The sequence below is a fragment of the Eurosta solidaginis genome, chromosome 1 (assembly GCF_040869045.1).
Source record: "Eurosta solidaginis isolate ZX-2024a chromosome 1, ASM4086904v1, whole genome shotgun sequence".
Taxonomy (NCBI): Eukaryota; Metazoa; Arthropoda; class Insecta; order Diptera; family Tephritidae; genus Eurosta; species Eurosta solidaginis.
The window spans coordinates 294601903-294622822 of NC_090319.1; the positions used below are offsets into that span (position 1 = coordinate 294601903).

The 20920-nt window shown below is 35.8% G+C and overlaps 1 protein-coding gene across 1 annotated transcript in view; it reads right to left on the bottom strand.

Annotated features, from left to right (window-relative positions):
* Positions 1 to 3918: 3918 nt before the first annotated feature.
* Gasp (Chitin binding Peritrophin-A domain-containing protein Gasp) overlaps positions 3919 to 20920 on the bottom strand; it is a 146136-nt gene continuing 129134 nt past the window's right edge. Inside the window, exon 5 of the mRNA XM_067761101.1 lies at positions 3919 to 8877. Coding sequence (XP_067617202.1) covers positions 8823 to 8877 — 55 coding nt within the window. The 3' untranslated portion in view covers positions 3919 to 8822. The remainder of the gene's footprint in view (positions 8878 to 20920) is intronic.

Genomic DNA, 20920 nt, shown 5'->3' on the forward strand with positions numbered 1-20920 from the left:
AGATTACATCAAAAAAAACTGTTTGCCACATCAACTAAATGATTTTTGGATTAAGAGCTGACCATATATGTAATACTCCTATATTGCTAATAGAAAATGCTCGCAATGTGTTTTGAATTCGAAATCAAAACAAGATAGCCTATAAAATTTTTGTGATTGTAGGAGCATAAGTGTCACAAGAAAAAAGTTAAATTTAGGTACATTCGATTATTGAATACAAAAACAAAAACGTTTACGCAGCAATATATCGGCACTCTGACCAGCCACATATTGTTTCAACTAATCTTTTCTAGTTATTTGGTAATATTTTAATACATTTCTGATAAATTTAATGGTGGTCATACATTTTAATTATTCAATATAGAAAGTTCGGATATCAAAGAGTGGCTTTACTTGCTTTTTTCGCTGCAAACTTTTTATAATAATATCAATATTTAACTGTCTTGCCAAAACGGATTCAACACAAAGCGTGGCAAGTCCTGAAAGTCGTTCTTGAGATGAACACGATTTATGATTCTTGAAAGGACGCTGAAGGAATATTCTGCACTAGCTACAGTGACAGGTATAGTGCAAAAGATACGTAAAGCAACACAAATGTTGGGGAAAATTGTAGATTGTAGTACAGATTTTGATCATATGTAGATGGGATTTAGCAATTCCAATGGTGACAGACCTTTATCAAAATTTGCTTCGTTAATGTGTCTCAAGTGAATTATTTCGCATTCTACGCTTTGCGAAACGTCCGATTTGTATTTTCGACCAATTTTGCTGCGCTCGCCCGAACCGTAGTTTCATCCGTGTCTTCAAATTGCCACAAAACGGAAAACGTCTCGCTCAAATTTCTCATAGCTGCAAATCTTTCAATAATGCCAGTGATTACCGAATCAAGGATCACCAAGAATGTATTGGTTTTAAAATCAGACTCTGGATCATACGTATCTAATTTCCATTATATTCAAAACTTCTTTTGGGTTTTCTCTTTCGAATGTCCGGAAACTTTGGCGTGATGTTCAATTGAATACTAACTGTTTTGCATTCGTTCAAATTTGTTTACCATTGGTTCCTGATCAGCTTCAAATCAGCTAATAAGACATCTGACCTCAACATCTATGGTGGCGTCTCTAGCTTGGAGGACCACGTTTCTTTCATTAATGGTAGTCAGTATTTTGAACGAAATTGAGGACAGCAAGATACATTCGAACTTGTTGATGTACTTGAGAATGCCGGCAACATCGCCGTATACTTGCGCCGTCAAATTTGGCTTTTGGCTGAAAGATTATGAAGAGAGCTCAGTACATTTTTTTTGAAGATGTCCCATCGTTTTGAAGTGCTGCTAAAAATAGTAAAACATTTTTGTACAACTCCGAAGAAAGTAATTGCAGCCTACAACATTCTGCAGAATCAACACCACATAAATTGATACTGTGGGTTGCACAAGGCGAGTAAACAGCATTCAAGTTTTTGTCAAGAATATGACGTAGTGCTCCGTTGTAAGCGCCTTTCATATTGGCGCCGTTATCGTACCCTTGTCACGACAATCTTTTAATGGGATTTCATGTTTACCTAGAGTATGGCAAATTAGATCAGCGATTTTCTGACCAGTTTTTTGGTTACAATTCACCAAATCCAAAAACCGTTCTTGAATTGTAAAATTTGTTGCTTTCGAATTGAAATGGAGGTAGCGCAAAATGAACGGAGTCTGTTCAACGTGACTAGCATCCAGGCATGCTTAACGAACGAAACGATATCATTTCGTTACGATAATCAACGCTAATAAACGAAACGAAGTCACTTCGTTTCGTTTATTAACGTTAAGATCGTCAAATTAACGTTAATTTGTCGTTCTTAACGTTAATAAACGAAACGAAATGACTTCTTTTCGTTTATTAACGTTGATTATCGTAACGAAATGATATCGTTTCGTTCGTTAAGCATGCCTGCTAGCATCAGACGTAACTAACATCAACGATAATAGCAAAATACTTGGCTTTCTTGCCTTGATCTAATATAGTTTCCCTCACGTCCTTTGCACAAATTTCTATAAACTCGTTCTGAATGTCTGGGGAAAGATAGTGAACTTGTAAACGTTTGTGCTGCTGTTGTGATATCCTAACTTTCTCCAAATGATCTCCAAGTATCGGATCATATTGGCTTATGAGATCTTAGATGCCCAAAATGTCCATCGTTTCGTTCACCAAGATATATACTTTCGCCTTTGAAAGCTAGGCCTCTTTCACCTAAAACTAAAATAGTGTCTAAAATTCTATATAAAGTTTCTTTCCACTTTGAAAAGTGTATCAATTCTAGCCACCGTTTGGATTAGATTTTGCAAAGACCGGCATTGAATATAACATTTAATGTGATCTTGAGTATTTTCGTGTGATGGCAGTTTATCGTATAGCTTCTTCCATACCTGGAATTTCGAATATCCGCAGAACAAATTTTAGGTCGATTTAAAGTATTGGTGCTTAATAGACGACATGGTAGGCAATAAAAATCATTGGTACTGGCACTCCACACTAATCAGTCACGCTCCAATTTCTCTCCATTTGGCAAGATTCTGTTTAACAACGACGTAGGAAATGCCTCGTCATGACAATCACGTGGAAAAATAAGAGGACACTTTTGATGACCTCGACGAATTTTCCCGTTGACTTCTTCAGCTCGCAAAAACTCATTATTCATGGTACCGTTATCGACGTCATTTAAATAATCTGGACTTTGATACAGAGTTGGTGGTATTGTTGGAAGACTTTTTGAAGATGAACCTTCATCAATATCACAACGAAAACTTTACGATTTCGGATTCATCTAACAAACAATTTTTGTTTGATGTTTTTATTGTCTCCTCAAGCCCAGGCAAAAAATCCCTATCAATATTCGTTGCTTTTGAAATTCGGTTTAAAATTTGCACATGGAATATTCTCCTGAGTAAAAAATATTTTGGTACCTCTAAATCGCGGGCCCCCTGATAAACACATTTTTGTTAGATGTTTGTTTCATTATCAATATTCGTTGCTTTTGAAATTCGGCTTAAAATTTGCATATGGAACATATAAAGACTCTCCTCAAGTAAAAAAAAAAATTCTTAGTACCTCTAAATCGCGGGCCCCCTGAGAAACCCCGGGCCCGGGGAGAAACCCCCATTCCCGCCCCGCCCCCTTCACGACGGGCCTGATTCCAAGCCATCCAGCCAAATCATTGCGTATATCAGGTTGCCGCCTGGGAGTTAGTAGCATGTGTCAATATTTCTTCAGTACGTATTAAAATCAGTTCAAAAATAACAAAGATATTTGTGCACTTTGAAACACTAAACTAAAATTTCGTCAAGCAGAAACGAGCAGTATTAAGAAAGAAAAATCCTTGAGGGATCACACGGTAAGTGCCACAGCGCTAAAAGCAAAAATTGCTTTTGAGCCGCTTATAATTTGTCGCAGTGGGTCTGATAACGTGAGTTCCAGATTATCGAAGCATATTCCAATATTGGCCTCAACAACGATATAAAGATATTTTTAGTATTGTATGGATCATTGAATGTTTTAGCCCATTGTTTGACGAAGCAAAGCTCCTCTGTCTCTCTTCACATAACACTTTATGTAGAATATAAAGTCGAGTCTGAGGTCCATCGTAACGCTACGGTTTACGAAGCTAATGGCTTGTTTAATGGTATAATCATGAATCATATACTCGTGGGATTCCCTTGTAAAGCTTTTGAACAGTATAGGCATAAAAATTTTAATATCATCAGCTTACATTAGCGGCTTGCTCTACTTCAAAACCTTTAGAAGGTCATTAGTGAACAGCAAAAACATCACTAGACCAAAGTGGCCGCCCTAAGAAACACCAAAAGTAAATTCATAAACATTATTTTATAACATAAACTTACCTCAAATAACATTTTTATTAAGAACCAACTCATTTGGGTTTAAATAAATTTGTATCGTATTTTATTCACACTTTAAAAATAAAACTTAAATACTGTATACTAAATAATATTGACTTTGTTACAATAAGCCTGCCATATATCAACGCTTATGTATTTAAAATATATTTATTTGAATTTTATTAACGCCCATTTAAAAATAAATTTTGCACAAAAATTAGAATGTTTGAAAATTTATTAGCGCGTGACTGGTTATATTTTATTATATAAATATTTAGAAATAACATATTTATAAATGTGTTTATGTATGTGGATAAGTTTATGTTTTATGTAGGCAAGCGTTGCTCTTCTGTAAAAAACGCGATTAATCTAAATAGGATGAACCCGGGGGGAATCGGAAAGGAACATGGGCCTTTAGCCAGTTTTGATCTTCTTATATTGTTGGAGCGAACCTTTTGTTTCAGCATGCCCTCTGGAAGACCACCTGTACCTGTTTATGTCTCAATGGGTAATGTCGCAATGGTCCCGAAATAAATCATATAATTGAATCTATAAATAGTCTAGAAAAATGTTCAAAATGATTATGAGCATAGTTCCGTAGAGTCCCCAAATAGTTCCGAAATTATACTAAATATCATATATAACTGATGAAAGTCATGAAATGATTCGCTGATAGTCTCGAAATAATACGTAAATTGTCTAGAAATGATCACAAAACTTAGCTTTACCGATAATTCACCATATTCCTAAATAATTTAGACCAAAACTATGTGAACAATGAACCGTATATATAGTTTGAAAGTTGCAATGTTTTATAACTTGATGTTTCGATGCCGGCATGTTGCCTCTGTGATTCAATCACACTAAAGTGGCTCAACTTATTTTTATGAAACTTGGCTCGTTGACAGCTAATGTAGAAGAAGGACATTGTGTGTATATTTTTTAAAGGGAGAGTGTACCGAAACTATCACCTAAATCATTTCGAAAACCATCACAAAGTTATGTGGTTATAGTCTCGTAATGTTTCTGAATCAATCAAGGAAGCAATCTGAAATTATAGAGAACACAATCTCGAAATAGCTATAAATTGATCTTTAATGCATTCACGAATTCCAAAATTATACCAAAAGCAAATCCTAAATGATCCGAGTATGTTCTTGAAATAATATTAATACAGCGAAATTTTGATGTATGGATCACATCGCGACGATATCACAAAGAAGTCTGAAAACGATCATAAAAGCAAGCCAGATGTTCGCAACTGATTAGGTGTCAATCTTAGTTACATAGTGTACAAAAAGTGTCGGAGCTAAGTAAATTTAAAGTAATGCGATTTATAAAAAGTCTCTATGGAGAGGGGATCTATTATATCTAAATTAAGACGAAACAGATCAAACGCAGATCACTCTATTTAGGGATGAATCCCGCTATTTTTTGCAGGGATGTAAGCCTTTTGCATGTTGGTTTCTATTCCTGTGTACATGTGTATGTGTAACTGCAATTGCATAGCTGATTTAATTAATAAATTATCATACTGTTATCAAAGTATTTGCAATTATTATCAACCCGTTGCATGTGGGTTAACGATATACTTAATATTATTGGTTTCGTGGAAATTATTAAAACTAAGTACATTTATATGTATATATGTATAAGTGAATTTGTACATATGCCTAATATATACATATCATTTAGGAGCGCTAGTATCTAATAACAAATCGATTAAAATATGATATTGGCAATCGTCAATTACCACAAAAATTTATAAAATGGACTCAGTTGTTGTTCTATAAAATAAAATGGGGTACATTTGATTTTGGGACATATTTTATATTTAACCTCTTGGCATTATTTCACAAAATTGTATAAAATATGTAGCAGCGGTCACAAAAATAAGTGGATGGAGACGTGTATAGAAGTCTGAAGCTTACTTCATTTGCAGCATCTGACCACCATAAGGTGCAGCAGCAAGCGGATGTACATATGTCTTTAATCAAGCGGCTCACTATATAAACGTGTATCATTAATGCTACATCCCCGCTGAGCGAATTGTGCGCTGGACTCGTCACGTAAAAACAGACTCCAATGAAAATAATAATCAACCTTCGGATTAATAGAAACCCATTTTTATGACGACTTCGTTAAACATTCAGGCTTACAAGTTAAGGACATTCACGTGGAATGTGCGTTCTCTTAAAGGGATTGGTGCCATACCCGGCTATTTGATGTCCTTGTGAAAGAAACAGCTGACAACACTGCCATCTAAGAATTGCGATGGACGAATAAAGGAAAAAATCATTTAAAAATTGTGACATTTCCTGGAGTGGCCATGAAAAAAAGCGCAGTTTCGGTGCTGGATTTGTAGTGGAAGAGAGATTTTGTCGTCCGCTCGGCTAAAATCAAAAACACGCTGCAATCGCAACAGATTGCCAATGATTTCCAAACTCGACTCTCACACCTGCTCTCTGAAATCACAAGGCAAGCCGACGCAATGCAGGAGCATTAGAAGCATATCCCTAAAGCACTTCGTACCACCACCGAGAAACAAGCTGGTTACCGGCGATCACGGAAAAACACATGGTACGATGAAGAAAGCCGCGCTGCAAATGAAAGACAGGACGTTGCCCACAGGGCTATGTTAAATTTGAGTGCAACATAAAGCGTGTGTAAACGCTCCAACGAGTTGAAAAGGGAAGCGCGACACCTTTGGAGGAAGGAAAATACATTGGCAAAAACGCATGAGTGCGAAAAGATTTAGCTGCTAGCACCAGCAATAACGAGCACCAACTTTATCAATAAATTAAGCAACAGACAGAAGGTTTGAAGCCCTGGGCAAACTCCTGTTAAACAAAAATGGCGGCCTGGTAATCGATGTCAAGAGAATGCCAAGATAATGGATCAAACACTAATCTAAGCCCTTAAATAGGTAGAACAATAACACGCCAGGGAAGATGAGCGATCCGAGCCCGTAATCGATGATGGTGGAATAAATATGCCACCATCCGACTATGATGAAATAAAAATAGCGATAACTAGATTAAAAAATACCAAGGCCGCGATCGCTGATGGAATACCTGCGGATCTATTCAATTAATAAGGCAGTGAGGAGTTGGTAAGGCGCATGCATAAACTTCTATGCAAAATAGAGTCGGACGCGTCTGTTCCCGTACGATTACATTCTAAGTTTTCTTTGCCCATTCCACACGAAGGACGATCTTGCAAACTGCGTTAACTATCGCAACATCAGTCTTCTTAGTATCGCATATAAGGTCCTGTCAAACATACTATTCGAAAGATTGACGCCCACCGTGAATCGTTTGATTGGACCATATCAGTATGCTTCAGACCTGATAAATCAATCTGCGATCAGATTTTAACTAAACAACAAATCTCGGAAAAAACCCCGTAAAAATCAATTGACACATATCACCTCTTCGTCGATTTTGAAGCCGCCTTCGTGACAGCGTGAAAAATAGCAGCTAAGTATATCTGAATTTGGTTTTCCTACAAAACTTGTATGGCTATGCAAAATGACATTAAGCAACAACATCAGCTGAGTCAGAATAGGGAAGGACCTCCTCGAGCCGTTCAAGACTAATCGAGGTTTATTCCAAACTGGTAAAAGAGCCGGAAAAGTTAACTTCGGTGGTGAATTAGGACAAAACAAATTGCCTGTTGTCATCAACACAAGCAACAACATCAGCTTTGAGAACCAGCGCAAAATCACACTTGCCAATGAATGCTACTTCCGGCTGAGTACGGAATTAAAAAGTAAAGCGCTTTTCGGGCAAACGAAAACCAGGCCATGTAGACCACTTATCGTACCCGTCCGGCTATATAGTGCAAAAGCATGGACTATGACAACATCAGGTGAGGTGGCAATGGAAGTGTTCGAGAGAAAAGTTCTTCGAAAGATTTACGGACCTCTATGCTTTGGCAATGGCGAGTAGGCAAGAAGATTTAATGATGTGCTGTAAAAGCTGCTAATGAAAGATAATGCAGCGGCTTAGAAAGTATTTTTTTTTTATAAAAACACGCCTATGGAAACAAAGAAAAAAGGCGGCCTCCACTCCGATGAAAGGTCCAGCTGGAAAACTATTTAAATTCCTTTGCTGTTACCAACTGGCGCCAGCTGGCACAGCGAGGAAGCGACTGGCTCGCCTTGTTGGACAGCCATAACATTTTAAACGGTTGAGCGCCAAGCCCCAAATAAGTTAGTTTAAAGACTCGACACAAATTACCTTAAATATATCAATCTAAATAATTTTCAAACGCCTTGGGATTTGCAGAAAAGTGAAGTTTAACAAAAATTTAATTTATTGAATTAATACGAATTGAGTTATGAATGTTTGAAATTTGCGAATGAGAACCACTTGTTTAAAGAAAACTTTCATTTGGGATGAGGCTGCTCCGAATTAGAATCCTCTGAAATAAAAATATGCCTCAAAAAACAAATGTCAAATGTGCCCCATTTTTCTTTAACGTTTTGGTTTAACGCGCCATAAAAACAGCTGACCTTCATAAATATAAACTCACTGCATTTATTTTTGTGTTGTATTCCATATTTGTTTTTTTGTACAACTTATTCTTGTTTCAAATTTGTGTTGATGTTTTATATATTCGGCCTTAGAAAAGTCGCACAATTTTGTGTTGATTTATGCATTAGCTTGTGTGTGTGCGTATCTGTTTGCTTAGAAGCAACATTTGTATTTTTACATTTTTGTTAATCAACGTTTCCTTTTCTCTAAAATGATGTTATCTACTTTCTGCGGTCGCGCTTTCCGTTCTCCAACGAGCATTAATTGCGTACTTTTGTCCCAAGTTTACTTCTTTGAAATTTATGTTTTTTTTTGGTTTAATCCATCGCTTTTGTTTTCGCCATTTCGCCTTCACTTCTAAACATTGCTCTTCCCTTTTTGGCATTTTTTATTTATGCGTTTTAATAGCCCACTTTTTTCAAAGCTTTAAGATCTACATCACCATAGTAATCCTGGCTGTAAAAATTTGTAAAGAAAAGAAAAGAAATAAACAAAAAAGAAAAAGCGGGAGAAGTGTCTTAAGTATTCGTATATACTATGTATTTTATTTTAAGCATAGTTGTTGTTGTGTTTTCCATTTTTGACCATTTCTTTCTTGTTGGTCACTAATTAGTTTAATTTAATTTTTTTATTCACTGATATACAATTTCAACTAATTTCATTTAGCTGAGATTTAATTGCAATTTTCCTGCGTTCGTTGAATTAGTCGCGTTACTTTAATTTTGTTTTTGGCGTTGCTTACAATTTCTGTGGAAATCTTTTACCCACACATTTATTGTTCATATGAAAGTTGTATATACAATCTCAATAACCGAATATTTTGTTAGTAATACAATACATATAAATGTTTCTTAGTTACATTAAAGTTAATAAGGAAAAGTAAATTGTTAGATAAAGTGAAAAAGTTGTTACTTGTAGTTAGTGCTTGATAGAAAAATTAAATCAAATCAGAACATCGGCGCACAAAACGTTTTGTACATTCCAACTTATAAATATATGTACTAAAGTACCTTGTAAACTATGTTCTGTCCAAAACTTGGATTGCTTACATTTCGTCAATTTTATCTTCTAATTTTCTTCTTATTATTGTCTATCCCTTAAACCATTTATCTTCCATCCATTCTCGAACCAATACCCACTCCAACTACCGCTCCTATTCCCATTCCCACTCCTACACCGGCTCACACACCCACTCACTAGTACTTCCACTCTCACTATCATTTTTCTCCCACGCCAACTATACTCTATTACCACTTGCACTTCTAGTCCCACTCACGCACTCAGCTCTACTCCCACTCCAGCTACCGATCCTTCTCCCATTCCCACTACCACTACCACACATACTCCCACTCTCACTACTATAACAACTCTGATTCCCATTCTTCTCCCACGCCTACTTTACTCCTATCAATACTTAAATTCCTAGTCCCTTTCACACTCTCAGTTCTACTCCCACTCCCTCTACCTCTCTTCTTTATATATGGAATCTGTACGCTAAATTTTAAGTACTTGCTTTACCTAACTGGCCGATTTCAATATCTTTATTTCTATAAATAACTAACAAAGAAGTAACTAAGGCGGCCGCAGTGGTGTGGTGGTAGCGTGCTCCGCCTACCACACCGAAGATCCTGCGTTCACGCCCCAAGCAAAGCAACATCAGAATTTAAGAAACACGTTTTTTTAATTAGAAGAACGTTTTTCTAACCGGGGTCTCCCCTCGGAAGTGGTTTGGCAAACACTCCGAGTGTATTTCTGCCATGAAAATCTTTTCAGTGAAAACTCCTCTGCACTGCAGATTCGGTTCGGAGTCGGCATAAAACATGTTGGCCCAATCCTGCCAATTTATAGGAAAATTTAAAAGGATGACGGCATAAATTAGAAGAGAAGCTCGGCCTAAAATCTCTTCGGAGGTTATCGCGCTTTACATTTTTTTAAATTATTTAACTAAGAAACTATACGAAACTAATACAGTAACAATTTTCAAAATCACTTTTTTCTTTACACATCGTCGATGCCTTCGCAAAACTGGGTATCGACCAATTGAAAAAATGTCTATCTGACTGCATTTGAACTTTACAGGAGTGCAGAAAAACTTATTTTAAACTCTTTTTCTTTAGAAATTTGGTCCATGTAATAAAATTAATTTCTTTTTCCAAATATTAAATTTGTTTATACCTAAAAATGCTCCAAATTTTTTTCCACGTTAGGTGTTTCATATACATATACGCCGGGTAGTTTCGGAGGCTTTATAAAGGTCTTCAGTGCACCACTGGATTTAATGCAAGTTTAGAGTACAAATTCAATTTAAGCGTGTGTTTACAAAGTTGATATTCAATTTTAAAAGTAATGATCAGGGATAGGTAATCTTAGGTGTACCACATGGTAATTGAGTGGTTTTGCAAAGGTATCGACAATATAAGATACAGATAGAAAGCTGAGACGTTCCTCTGCCCGATAATATTCCTATCTATTATGTATCTACTTTCTCAATAAGCAGAGGTATTTGGCATACTGTAGGTTCTGCAAACAAATTGTTTATAAATTTCTGGCTCTCCCTCCTCCTCTCTCTATTTGATCCCAGTCTCTGCGCCGTGCCTTCCCCCTTCCTCTTTCTCGATTTTCTGAGAATATTGTAGAGTATGCGATCAGTAAAATCTCGATTAGAACACCCTCCGTAAGTGATTTTCTATTGGGAAAGTAGGTGGTTTCTGCTTTCTTATACATAAACGCCGCTTTCGGTAATGGGGTTTACAATTTCGCTGGCCAATGACTTCAAGGAAAAAGCGGAGCCGGCTATCAGAATGTGCGTAAAAGTTGTACTTTGCACAAATTTGGAAATCGCTTGGGATAACTTAGGACTAAAAAAAGTTCCCAGTGGGAAACCACCCCTCCAGTGGAGCCTTGAATTGAAGAACTTTGCAAAAAATTTTAGGCAATGGAATTCACTATAAGGGGTACGCGGACGAATTTGTCCGTTTTAGTAATTTGTAAGGAACAGTGTGATACAACTAAGACGGTCACTATTTTTCTCTAGTAGAAAAACCATCTTACATAAGAAGAAATTTACTAAAGATAAAAAAATCTGATTCCACCTTACAATAGAGGAAACACGATGGTGTGCACGACTCAACTTGGCTGAATCCTTGCAGCTCCATGATACTAGGAGAAATATACACTATGATAGTTCACTATTGGACATACATAGAGGCCCGCCTTCCATAGCATTGCTTATGCGAAGAACCTGAGAAAATCCGATGACGCATAAAACTACTACGCTTAACTTTTGTTTGGAGCGTGAGGAAATCTTTGGTCCAAAAAAAAAAATGTTTATGTAATGGAAAAATTTCAGAACGCCTTGCAAGTGGAGGTATCTACTATATATTTGTGAAAGTATGTCTGTATGTATGCTTGGACTTGCAGCCTAAACAGCAGAATGGAATCGAACGAAATTTTGCTATGACATAACCTGAGTGCGTCAATCTATGGTAGGCTTTATAAAAAAAGTTTTCGACAAGGGAGCGTGGCACCTCCCATACAACTGGAAGTTTTCTTAGTCAATATATCGGAAAGTATTAAGGCTAGACGACTGAAATTAGGTGAGGAGGTATATAAGACTATTCCCTACCCCCTCGAGAAAAATTGGGGATAGCGAAAAAGGGGCGTGGCATCTCCCATACAAATGGGGGTTGGGATTAGTCTAATATATTAGTCTATATAGTACTGCTTTTATTTATAACCGAACGACTTCGGGTACTCTGCTAGTTCGAGATAAATGTGTCGAAATTATTGATTTGTTTTACGATTAGTATAAAAAAACTATTAAAAATAAATAACTGTACACAATTAACAGTTTTTTTTTTTTCAAAACTTAAAACCTGCAGTACTTTCGAAATGTTGATCGATATTCTAAAAGTAGTTTGAAAAGAAAAAGCAATTTTAATTTTTAGGAGCGACTTGGGAGTTTGGAAGGTGAAAAGTACAGGATGGCCTTGTGCTACATGGGTAACCTTTTATAACTAAACCATGCTCAAGAATAAAATTTGAGTTCTGTAAATAAGATGATTTGAAAATGTTTTATTTCTATGAATATATGCCAAAGATTGTTGGGATTTGATATGAATTTTATTAAAAAAAAAAAATTTGGAGAAAAAAAGGTATTTATTTATTAATTAAAGTGGACCTACGCTTTAAGGCTCCAAAGACGGCTAATTTTAATTCGTTTAGTTGAAACCATCTCCTCAATCTTATTCATAAATAAAGAAAATTTGGAAGGTTTGTTGTCAATGTGTACACAATAATTGACCTTTATACTTGACAACCGAAAGAAATGAAAAAAATCTACCATAGAAATGAAATAATTATGACATAATACCATGACTTACTAACCAAGTCATGTTTCACTTTTTAATTCACCGCAAAGCCGAATTGTCTAAAATGACAGACAAAATTTTTTGTACATCTAAAATCTTTTATACTTTTACTTATTTATTGTATTGCAGTTGTAATAAGTTAAGAAGATAAATCCCGAGCTAAAATTTAAGCACATTTTGCGCCGAATAAGACAGAAAAAGCGCTCAAGTTGAGATGTTTAAAATTGAAAGATTTGTACTTATTAGAGAAGAAAGACGGCAAAAGCAAAAGAGCGAGCGGGAAGGATGACTTGCAATATGTAAGCAACAACTGATTTCTAAGGTAAGCAATTGAATTGACAGCCTGTCAGATGAAAAGACAGACCCACAATCAGACATGACAAGACAAACGGACGAAAGATGAGCTAAAACAAAAGTTTAAGAAAAGAAAAAAAAAAATAAAGTTACAATAAAAATATCAAACATTTGCGGTTATATTGGTGGTGGAACGAAAATTTTTGAGGTTAAGTGGGGTAAATGAAGAAAGCACCACAGCATTGAGAGTCAGTAAAACAAATGAAGAAAAAAAAAATTATTCAAAACACAAAAAATTCGAATGAAGTCTGAAGTCTGAAAGCACTGAAAGACTTAAGTCAAATATGATGATAGGCGTTGCTGTAGGACATTATTTACGTTGAAAGTCAGTATTCATAAATTGATATATCTGAAATGAAATGAGTTTTGACTTTATATTGGTAAGTTGGCGCAACGCTGACTTCGCTTCACATTGAATGCGTCCTAATTCCAAGAAACAAAATTTTACTAGAGGCAATGTGAAGCCTTAATTTGGATTTTCGATCTCACCTTCTAGCAAAATGCAAATAGCGCTAAAAATAATAAGGCCTGTTCTGAATTCCGACTCGGAATGAAAAGTAAAGCGACATTGATTTCGACTCGGTTTCTATTTGGTGTTCTCAATTCCGATTGTAAAAAACCGATTCGAAGTCGATTTCGAATCGTTTTCATTCCGATTCGGTAACCAGTTTAATCAGCTGTTTTTGTTTATGTGTTTTGGTTTAAGTATCATAAAATTTTATTTTAATTCAAAAATGCCTGCAGATATGGGTTTTGATGCGCAGTCGCAAGAATACGTGCTATTGTGCGTGCGAATCGTAAAAATGCGCTGGATCGGAATTCAGAACAGGTCGACTTCATTTCGATCAGCATCGATTTGTTTGCCTAATAGATTTCTTGATAGAAGTTTTTAAAGAAAGATTTATTATGCCACTTTAACTCAAATTTAAACAAAAAATACACACAACTCTTCCAAATAAAATGAAGAATTTAAAAAAAATTATTTGAAAGACAAATATCGCAACATTTGTGTATAATCTGCCAATTAATTTTCATTCCGACTGCTCAGAGGCAATACTTTTCAAACCGATAATTTTTGGTCGGAATCGAAATTGAGAAAACCAATCCATTTCGATTCCGAAAAAATTGATCGGAATCGGAATCCAGAACAGGCCTGAATATCTATATAAAATAGGGTTGCTAGATTTTTATTTCCTGTTCCCGGGACAAACTTCAAATTTGAGCCAAATTCCCGGGATTTTTAAAAATTTCCCGGGGCATTTGAAAAATAAGAAACGCCTATATATTTGTAGGGGTTGCTCATTCGGCGAATTAATTTTTAGATAGAATTAAACTTTTTAAGCTCATTTATTTATAAAAAATATTTTTATGAAACAGGCTAGCAATTAATACGTTTACTGTGTTTAATGCGAATTCAATATTCTCTGGATTAATTTTTCAAACGTTATTTTAAAACACAATACTTCCCCATGCAAACTGAATATTTAGGTGTTCGAAATCTCAAACATTGACAATATTCAGAACCACAGTAAGGATGAATTTTTCTTCTTTACAGAGATACATACAATATGCTAATAATCTGAATACAATCGAAGCCGCAAATATGACCATGTTTCGTAGCAAATTACAATTTATTAATTTTGATATTGTGAATTTGCCGGGACATAGCATTTCCCGGCGGGAGACCTTAAAATTTGTGAAAAATACGGGATTTGGTAACGCTAATATAAAATGTCCTATGCCAATCTATAAAGACTGAGGGGTTGTGCAAAGAACTTGAAGTCCAACAAAATTTAAATACTTTAGGCTCATATTCTTTTATACTAGAAAGTTTTACACGCTTTTCTTGCTTTTTTTTTTTTAAATAACTACAATGCTAGAAATTGGACCATTAATAACAGAGCTACAGATTTAAGTATAATATAAATGAAGACAGCTTTTCTGTATTCATTATATAGAAGAAAATGATCAAGACCCGTCACGAAAAACATTCTCAAAATTGAACAGAAGTCGATAGCGTTTTGAAACTTGCACGTCGTTTAAGTCAAATTAAGCTAAAAACATGCGTACTTGAAAACTTTCCAAAAATTTACAATTAAAAGGTGAAAATCTTGTGTGTAATTGAAATCTTGGGACATCTTCTATTTTATAATTGTTTTGTCATTTGAACAATTTTTGTAATTTTAAATGCGTTTGAAATCAAAATCTGTAGCAGTGGACCAAAGAAATTTAAAAAATTGCCAATTTTACGATTTCAAAACATCCTTTTGCAACTCCTAAATCTTCTTTGATTAATCTAAAATTCTGCACATTCAAATTTTAAGGCTATTTCCAAATTTCAGGAGTGTTTGATCGAGAATCGGAACACTTTGGAAAATAAGGGCCACCCCAATGTACACATATTCTCATGATGCTGAAGGTCAAGTTATATGTAGGAAAGTAAAAACTTTAACAACGATAGAGATGTAACAAAGTGTATGAAGAAGTAAACCAAAGAAGAAGGCGGGCCAAGAATGTGAAGTTCGTCCCTCATAGCTACATATATATGTACTTTTCGGTTTTAAAAACAAATCCAATGCTTAAATTAGAACATACTCAGCAGACATACTTGTCCGTGCCATATTTTCGTCTATAGTACAAGCACAAGTTGTAGGTTTATAAAAGGCGAGAGAAATGTACGCCATTTTAAACGTTATTGGTTTATCTTCAATCGGACAAATGGGGGGTCGAACTTGAAATAATGTGTTGTCAGTTTTGTGAAAATAATGATTCGATAATGGTTTATTATCATGCTGTTATTGACGGAGTACAGATGTGTCATCGTTTTATATTAAAACTGAATCGATAAGAAATCGGAAACTTACCGATATAAAACGATAACAGGGCGTTAACAAATTGGTTACACTTTGATAAAAATTCAGTAAATTTTCTGTAGCAAATCGACAATTTTTTGATAACATATCGATATCTTTTCGATAAATGACCTATAACTTTTCGATAAAAAATGTACAGCTTTAACCGATAGCAACAGCTTTGCATTGGCTTGCCTTGTAGGGACTATAATTCATGGAAAGATATAATTTAATTTTTAAAATTTAAGCTTTTATTTAACACCAAACATTTATAATTCTCAACTTGACTTACAATTTCAAAAATATTCATAGACCAAAAGTTTGTTCATTTATTTTAAAATAACAAAAACTAATCAAAGAAATATGCCAATATGGAAATTTTTTTGTAAAGCTTATATGTATAGAAGACTCTCGTGTCACAGTGTTTGTGGTTGAACTCATTCGAAACAGCTCGACCGATTCTCGTAAAATTTTGTGAGCATATTGTGTAGGTCCGAGAATCATATCAGACATTTTTTTATTTTTTATGAAACAGCATTTAAAAGTGCATACAACCATCTAGGACTGGGACTAGGATTGAGACTCAGACAGGGACTGTGACTGGGAATTGGACTAAGACTGGGATGGACAAGAATATAAAGAACTAGAGAGGTAGAGTTAGATGAAGATAGAGAGATGAGAATAGATAAAGCAGGGTAGGCAGAATGGGAAGGAGCTAGAGAGAAAAGAAAAGATGGAAAAGACGGAGAATGAGAATGAGATGCAAAAGAGATGAAAGAAAAGAAAAAAGGGGGAAAGAGGAGGGAGAGCAAAAAATAAAAACTCAGTAAGACTTATGCAGCTAGACCAAATTTATGGCAGAACAACATCTGCCGGGTCTGCTAGTTTAGTTATATATTTACACCGCTTGTAAGCCATGCTCGTTCGCCCTAGCTGTAAATATTTAACTCTTTTAAAGAACTGCCATTTGTCTACGAAATCTCATTTTTAGAATTATTTCCTATTAGGTATTAAATATATCGCTAACATATACAATGACAAGTAAAAAAGATATTAAATAAAATTCAATTAAATTAAATTGACCAAAGCAGAAGCATATTGTTGGCGTAGCAAAGGAAAGGAAGCTCACAACAAATAGTTTAGAAAAAAAACCAAAACGTTGATGAAAAACAAAAAAGTAAGGAAAGTCAAAAGTAAACGAATCAAAGCAGTTTTAAGCTGCAAACAAACTGCAAGTTTATACCCACACTAGCATGCATCATCATACATCCATAAAGAATGTGGATATACATAAAAATACATACATATGTATCCCAACAAACACTGAAATGGAATATCGATTAGAGAAATATAAGACAAATATTCAAGTTCTCTAAACTCTAACGTTAAATGATGACTCGAGCACCATGGAATAATATATTGGTCTTCAGGCATAAAAAGTGAGCATTTTCTTATAACTGTGTTTTTACAAAGTTGATATTCAATTTTAAAAGTAATGATCAGGGATAAGTAATCTTAATTTTACCACGTAGTATTTGAGACGTTTTGCAATTTGCAAATAGTTATAGGTATAGATAGATTGTCGAGACGTTCCTCTCCCCGATAATATTCCTCTCAGTGATGTATTTACCGTAGCTTCTGCAAATAAATTGTTTTAAATGCCTGGCTCTCCCTCCTTCTCTCACTATTTTATCCCAGTCTCTCCACCGTGCCGCCCCCTCCACTTTAACCCTAGGACTTGTACCCAAGTACAGGTGTGGCCAGTAGCTACTTTGGAGTGATGTAGCTCCTAAATCACTAAAGATATTGACTTGAAATTTTTGATCTAGGAAAACGAAGTAAATCAACGTCGATTGGTGTCTTATTTGTCATGCTCATGCATTGATGAGATATAAGCATTCAAAGTTGACACCTACGTCTTCTTATACCCGGGTACAGGTGTGGCCAGTAGCTTTTTTTCTCGTTTTTTCTCATTTTTTGAAAGAAAAAAATTTTTATTTATTATTTTCTTTATAAAATATTATTTTATTGATTATTTCTTATAACTAAATATGCAAACGAATTTAAATTATTCAATTGTCTTCATTATTTTCACAAATATTACATGTAAATGTATTTGAAGAATGCTGTATGCATATTCGGCGCTGACATATTCTGCACATGTTACGCGTTCGTCTTCTGTGTTGGTCATGGATGTAGCAGAGAAAACAGCTTCCAACCTGCTGTTTCTTTGATTTTGCACCAGCAGCTGCAGACGTTGATGGCCTATTGTCAGCACTTCCTTGCAGGACCGTACTTATGAAACTCGCGACTGCAATTTTTGTGTTGTAGTTCCGCATCACTTGCTGATTCACCGACCGCTCTTCAATTATGGGCATAGATAGTTCCTTGGCGAGCTGGCGAAGAAATCTCTTACGCTTCGCATTGGTGCATCTGATGTTGGGATTATTCTCATAATATATGATGTACGCTGCCAATGCCGTCAAATCAATCATATTGAAGAATAGGGACAACGGCCAACGCTTTGTCATCCTTTGGCAAGTATATTCTCCAAGCAATTGGTCCATCACGTTCACACCTTCTTTTGTCTTGTTATAAAACTCCATCATTTCTGGTTTGCCGCTTTCGCCAATGTGATCATCGTCATGCATTGATGATAGTAATATAACTGCCTTGTTTTTTTTTCGGCACATAGGAGCAATGGATATGTTGGGTCTAAAACCGAATGAACTTGACCTCTCTGCACGATCATTGTGTGTCAACATCTCCTTTGGTATGTAGGGCTTATTTTTTCCACAGAGTTCCAACTGCCGTCAAATTCATGGATGACAAGCTTTCCGTTATATTTCGGCCGGTTCCATGAAAGCGGCTTACTAAATCCTTGACCACGCGTTCACCTTGGTTAGTTTCCCGTCCTGTAGGTGCTTGGCCAGTATATATTTGTCCATGCAGTGGATATGCGTTTTTGGCACACATACCCACCACACTTTGCCATATTTTGCCCGTTTCGATGGGATGTATTGCGTGAAACGGATGCGGCCACGATATGGAAAGAGCTGCTCGTCTACCGTTAGATATTCACTTGGCTTATATGACTGCTCAAAGTTGTAGTTCATCATGGTCCACAGCTCGGATATTGGTGCAGCTTTGTCAGTTACCAAACTTTGTGCCCGTGTGTTGCCATCGTCAAACCTTATAAACGCAGTATGGCCTGAAAGCGGTTAATGCCCATTGACGCACGATATAATGGACAATTTTCCACCGACCACAAGTCCGGCGCACATTCGGCATTGCTGCGGTTAGCGCCAGTCATAACAAGCACTCCAATGAACGCATACATTTCGCTCAAAGTAATCTTCTTCCATGTTTTTGGTTCTGCCTCTGGATGTTTTGCGTTTAATTCCGCATATATAGCCTCTGCTTTTTTGTTGGTGTAGCGTACTATAATAGTCACCATTTCCGGAGTCATAAAACATTTATATGTATTGACTATAGAAATCATAGTAGTTGATCATGCGAGCCCACTTCGCTGTCGCAAAATATTTTGTTGCCTAGTTTGGCGTGCAAGTCGTGGGTGTGAGCTCTATATGGTACTATCACGTGCTACGAATTCAGCTGCACGAAAATTAATCTCCTCAGAATCATCTGCAGCATCGGATTCATTGTCAGATTCTTCGTAATCAGCCTCATCTACCTGGGCATTGTCAACTGTGTAATCAGGGTCTTATACATCCGATTCAACCACGCCATCTGCTACTGCTACTTGTTCGCTTTCATCCCCTTCAGGGTCGGAAAATAATTCATCATCTGAGATTTCGTCAAACAGGTTTTGTATGTACTGCTCTTTTTCAGCGTCAGATAATCTATATAAAAATAATTAATTTTTATTCCATTTATGAAATTATATTTGAGTTATTTGTATTTACCTTATATATTGATTCGAAGACAAATATTCCATGTTCCTTCTGCTATCCATGTTGTAATATTTTAAATTTTTTCTGACTTGTTATTTTCACAAATATAAATCAACTTCACACTTCAAAAGAACGCTTTACAATGAATATAAACTCGCAAAACTTCCGTTTATATAGCTGCAACCCTTAAGTTTCTGGAATCATTTCTTACCTGCCAGGTAGTTGGATTATATCAAATGTTGTTTGTCATCAAATTCTAGCAAGGGTACAATATAATGTCTTCTTCTAAATAATTAAGAGTGCGCGAAAAGGTCGTATTCTAAAAATTCTAACAACAATAGAAGTTATTGACTTCCTAACTTAGAATGCGCGCAATTCTTAGAAGCAGGATACAAATATATGTTTATAACTACTTAAAATGTTCTTAAGACAGTCGGCTACAACATTGCATTAAAAAAATAACTTGTTTCTCAGAAAAAATGAGAAACAAGTAAGGAAGGTTAAGTTCGGGAGTAACCGAACATTACATACTTAGTTGAGAGCTATGGTGACAACATAAGGGAAAATAACCATGTAGGAAAATGAACCAAGGGAAACCCTGGAATGTGTTTGTATGACATGTGTATCAAATGAAAGGCATTAAAGAGCATTTTATGAGGGAGTGGGCCATAGTTCTATAGGTGGACGCCATTTAGGGATATAGCCATAAAGGTGGATCATGGTTGACTCTAGAATGCCTTTGTACGATATGGGTATCAAATGAAAGGTATTAATGAGTATTTTAAAAGGGCGTGGACCTAAGTTCTATAGATGGAAGCATTTTCGAGATATCGCCGTAAATATGGACCAGGGGTGACTCTAGAATGCGTTTGTACGATACGGGTATCAAATGAAAGGTGTTAATGAGCATTTTAAAAGGGAGTAATCCTTAGTTCCATAGGTGGACGCCGTTTCGAGATATCGTCATAAAGGTGGACCAGGGGTGACCCTAGAATTTGTTTGCACAATA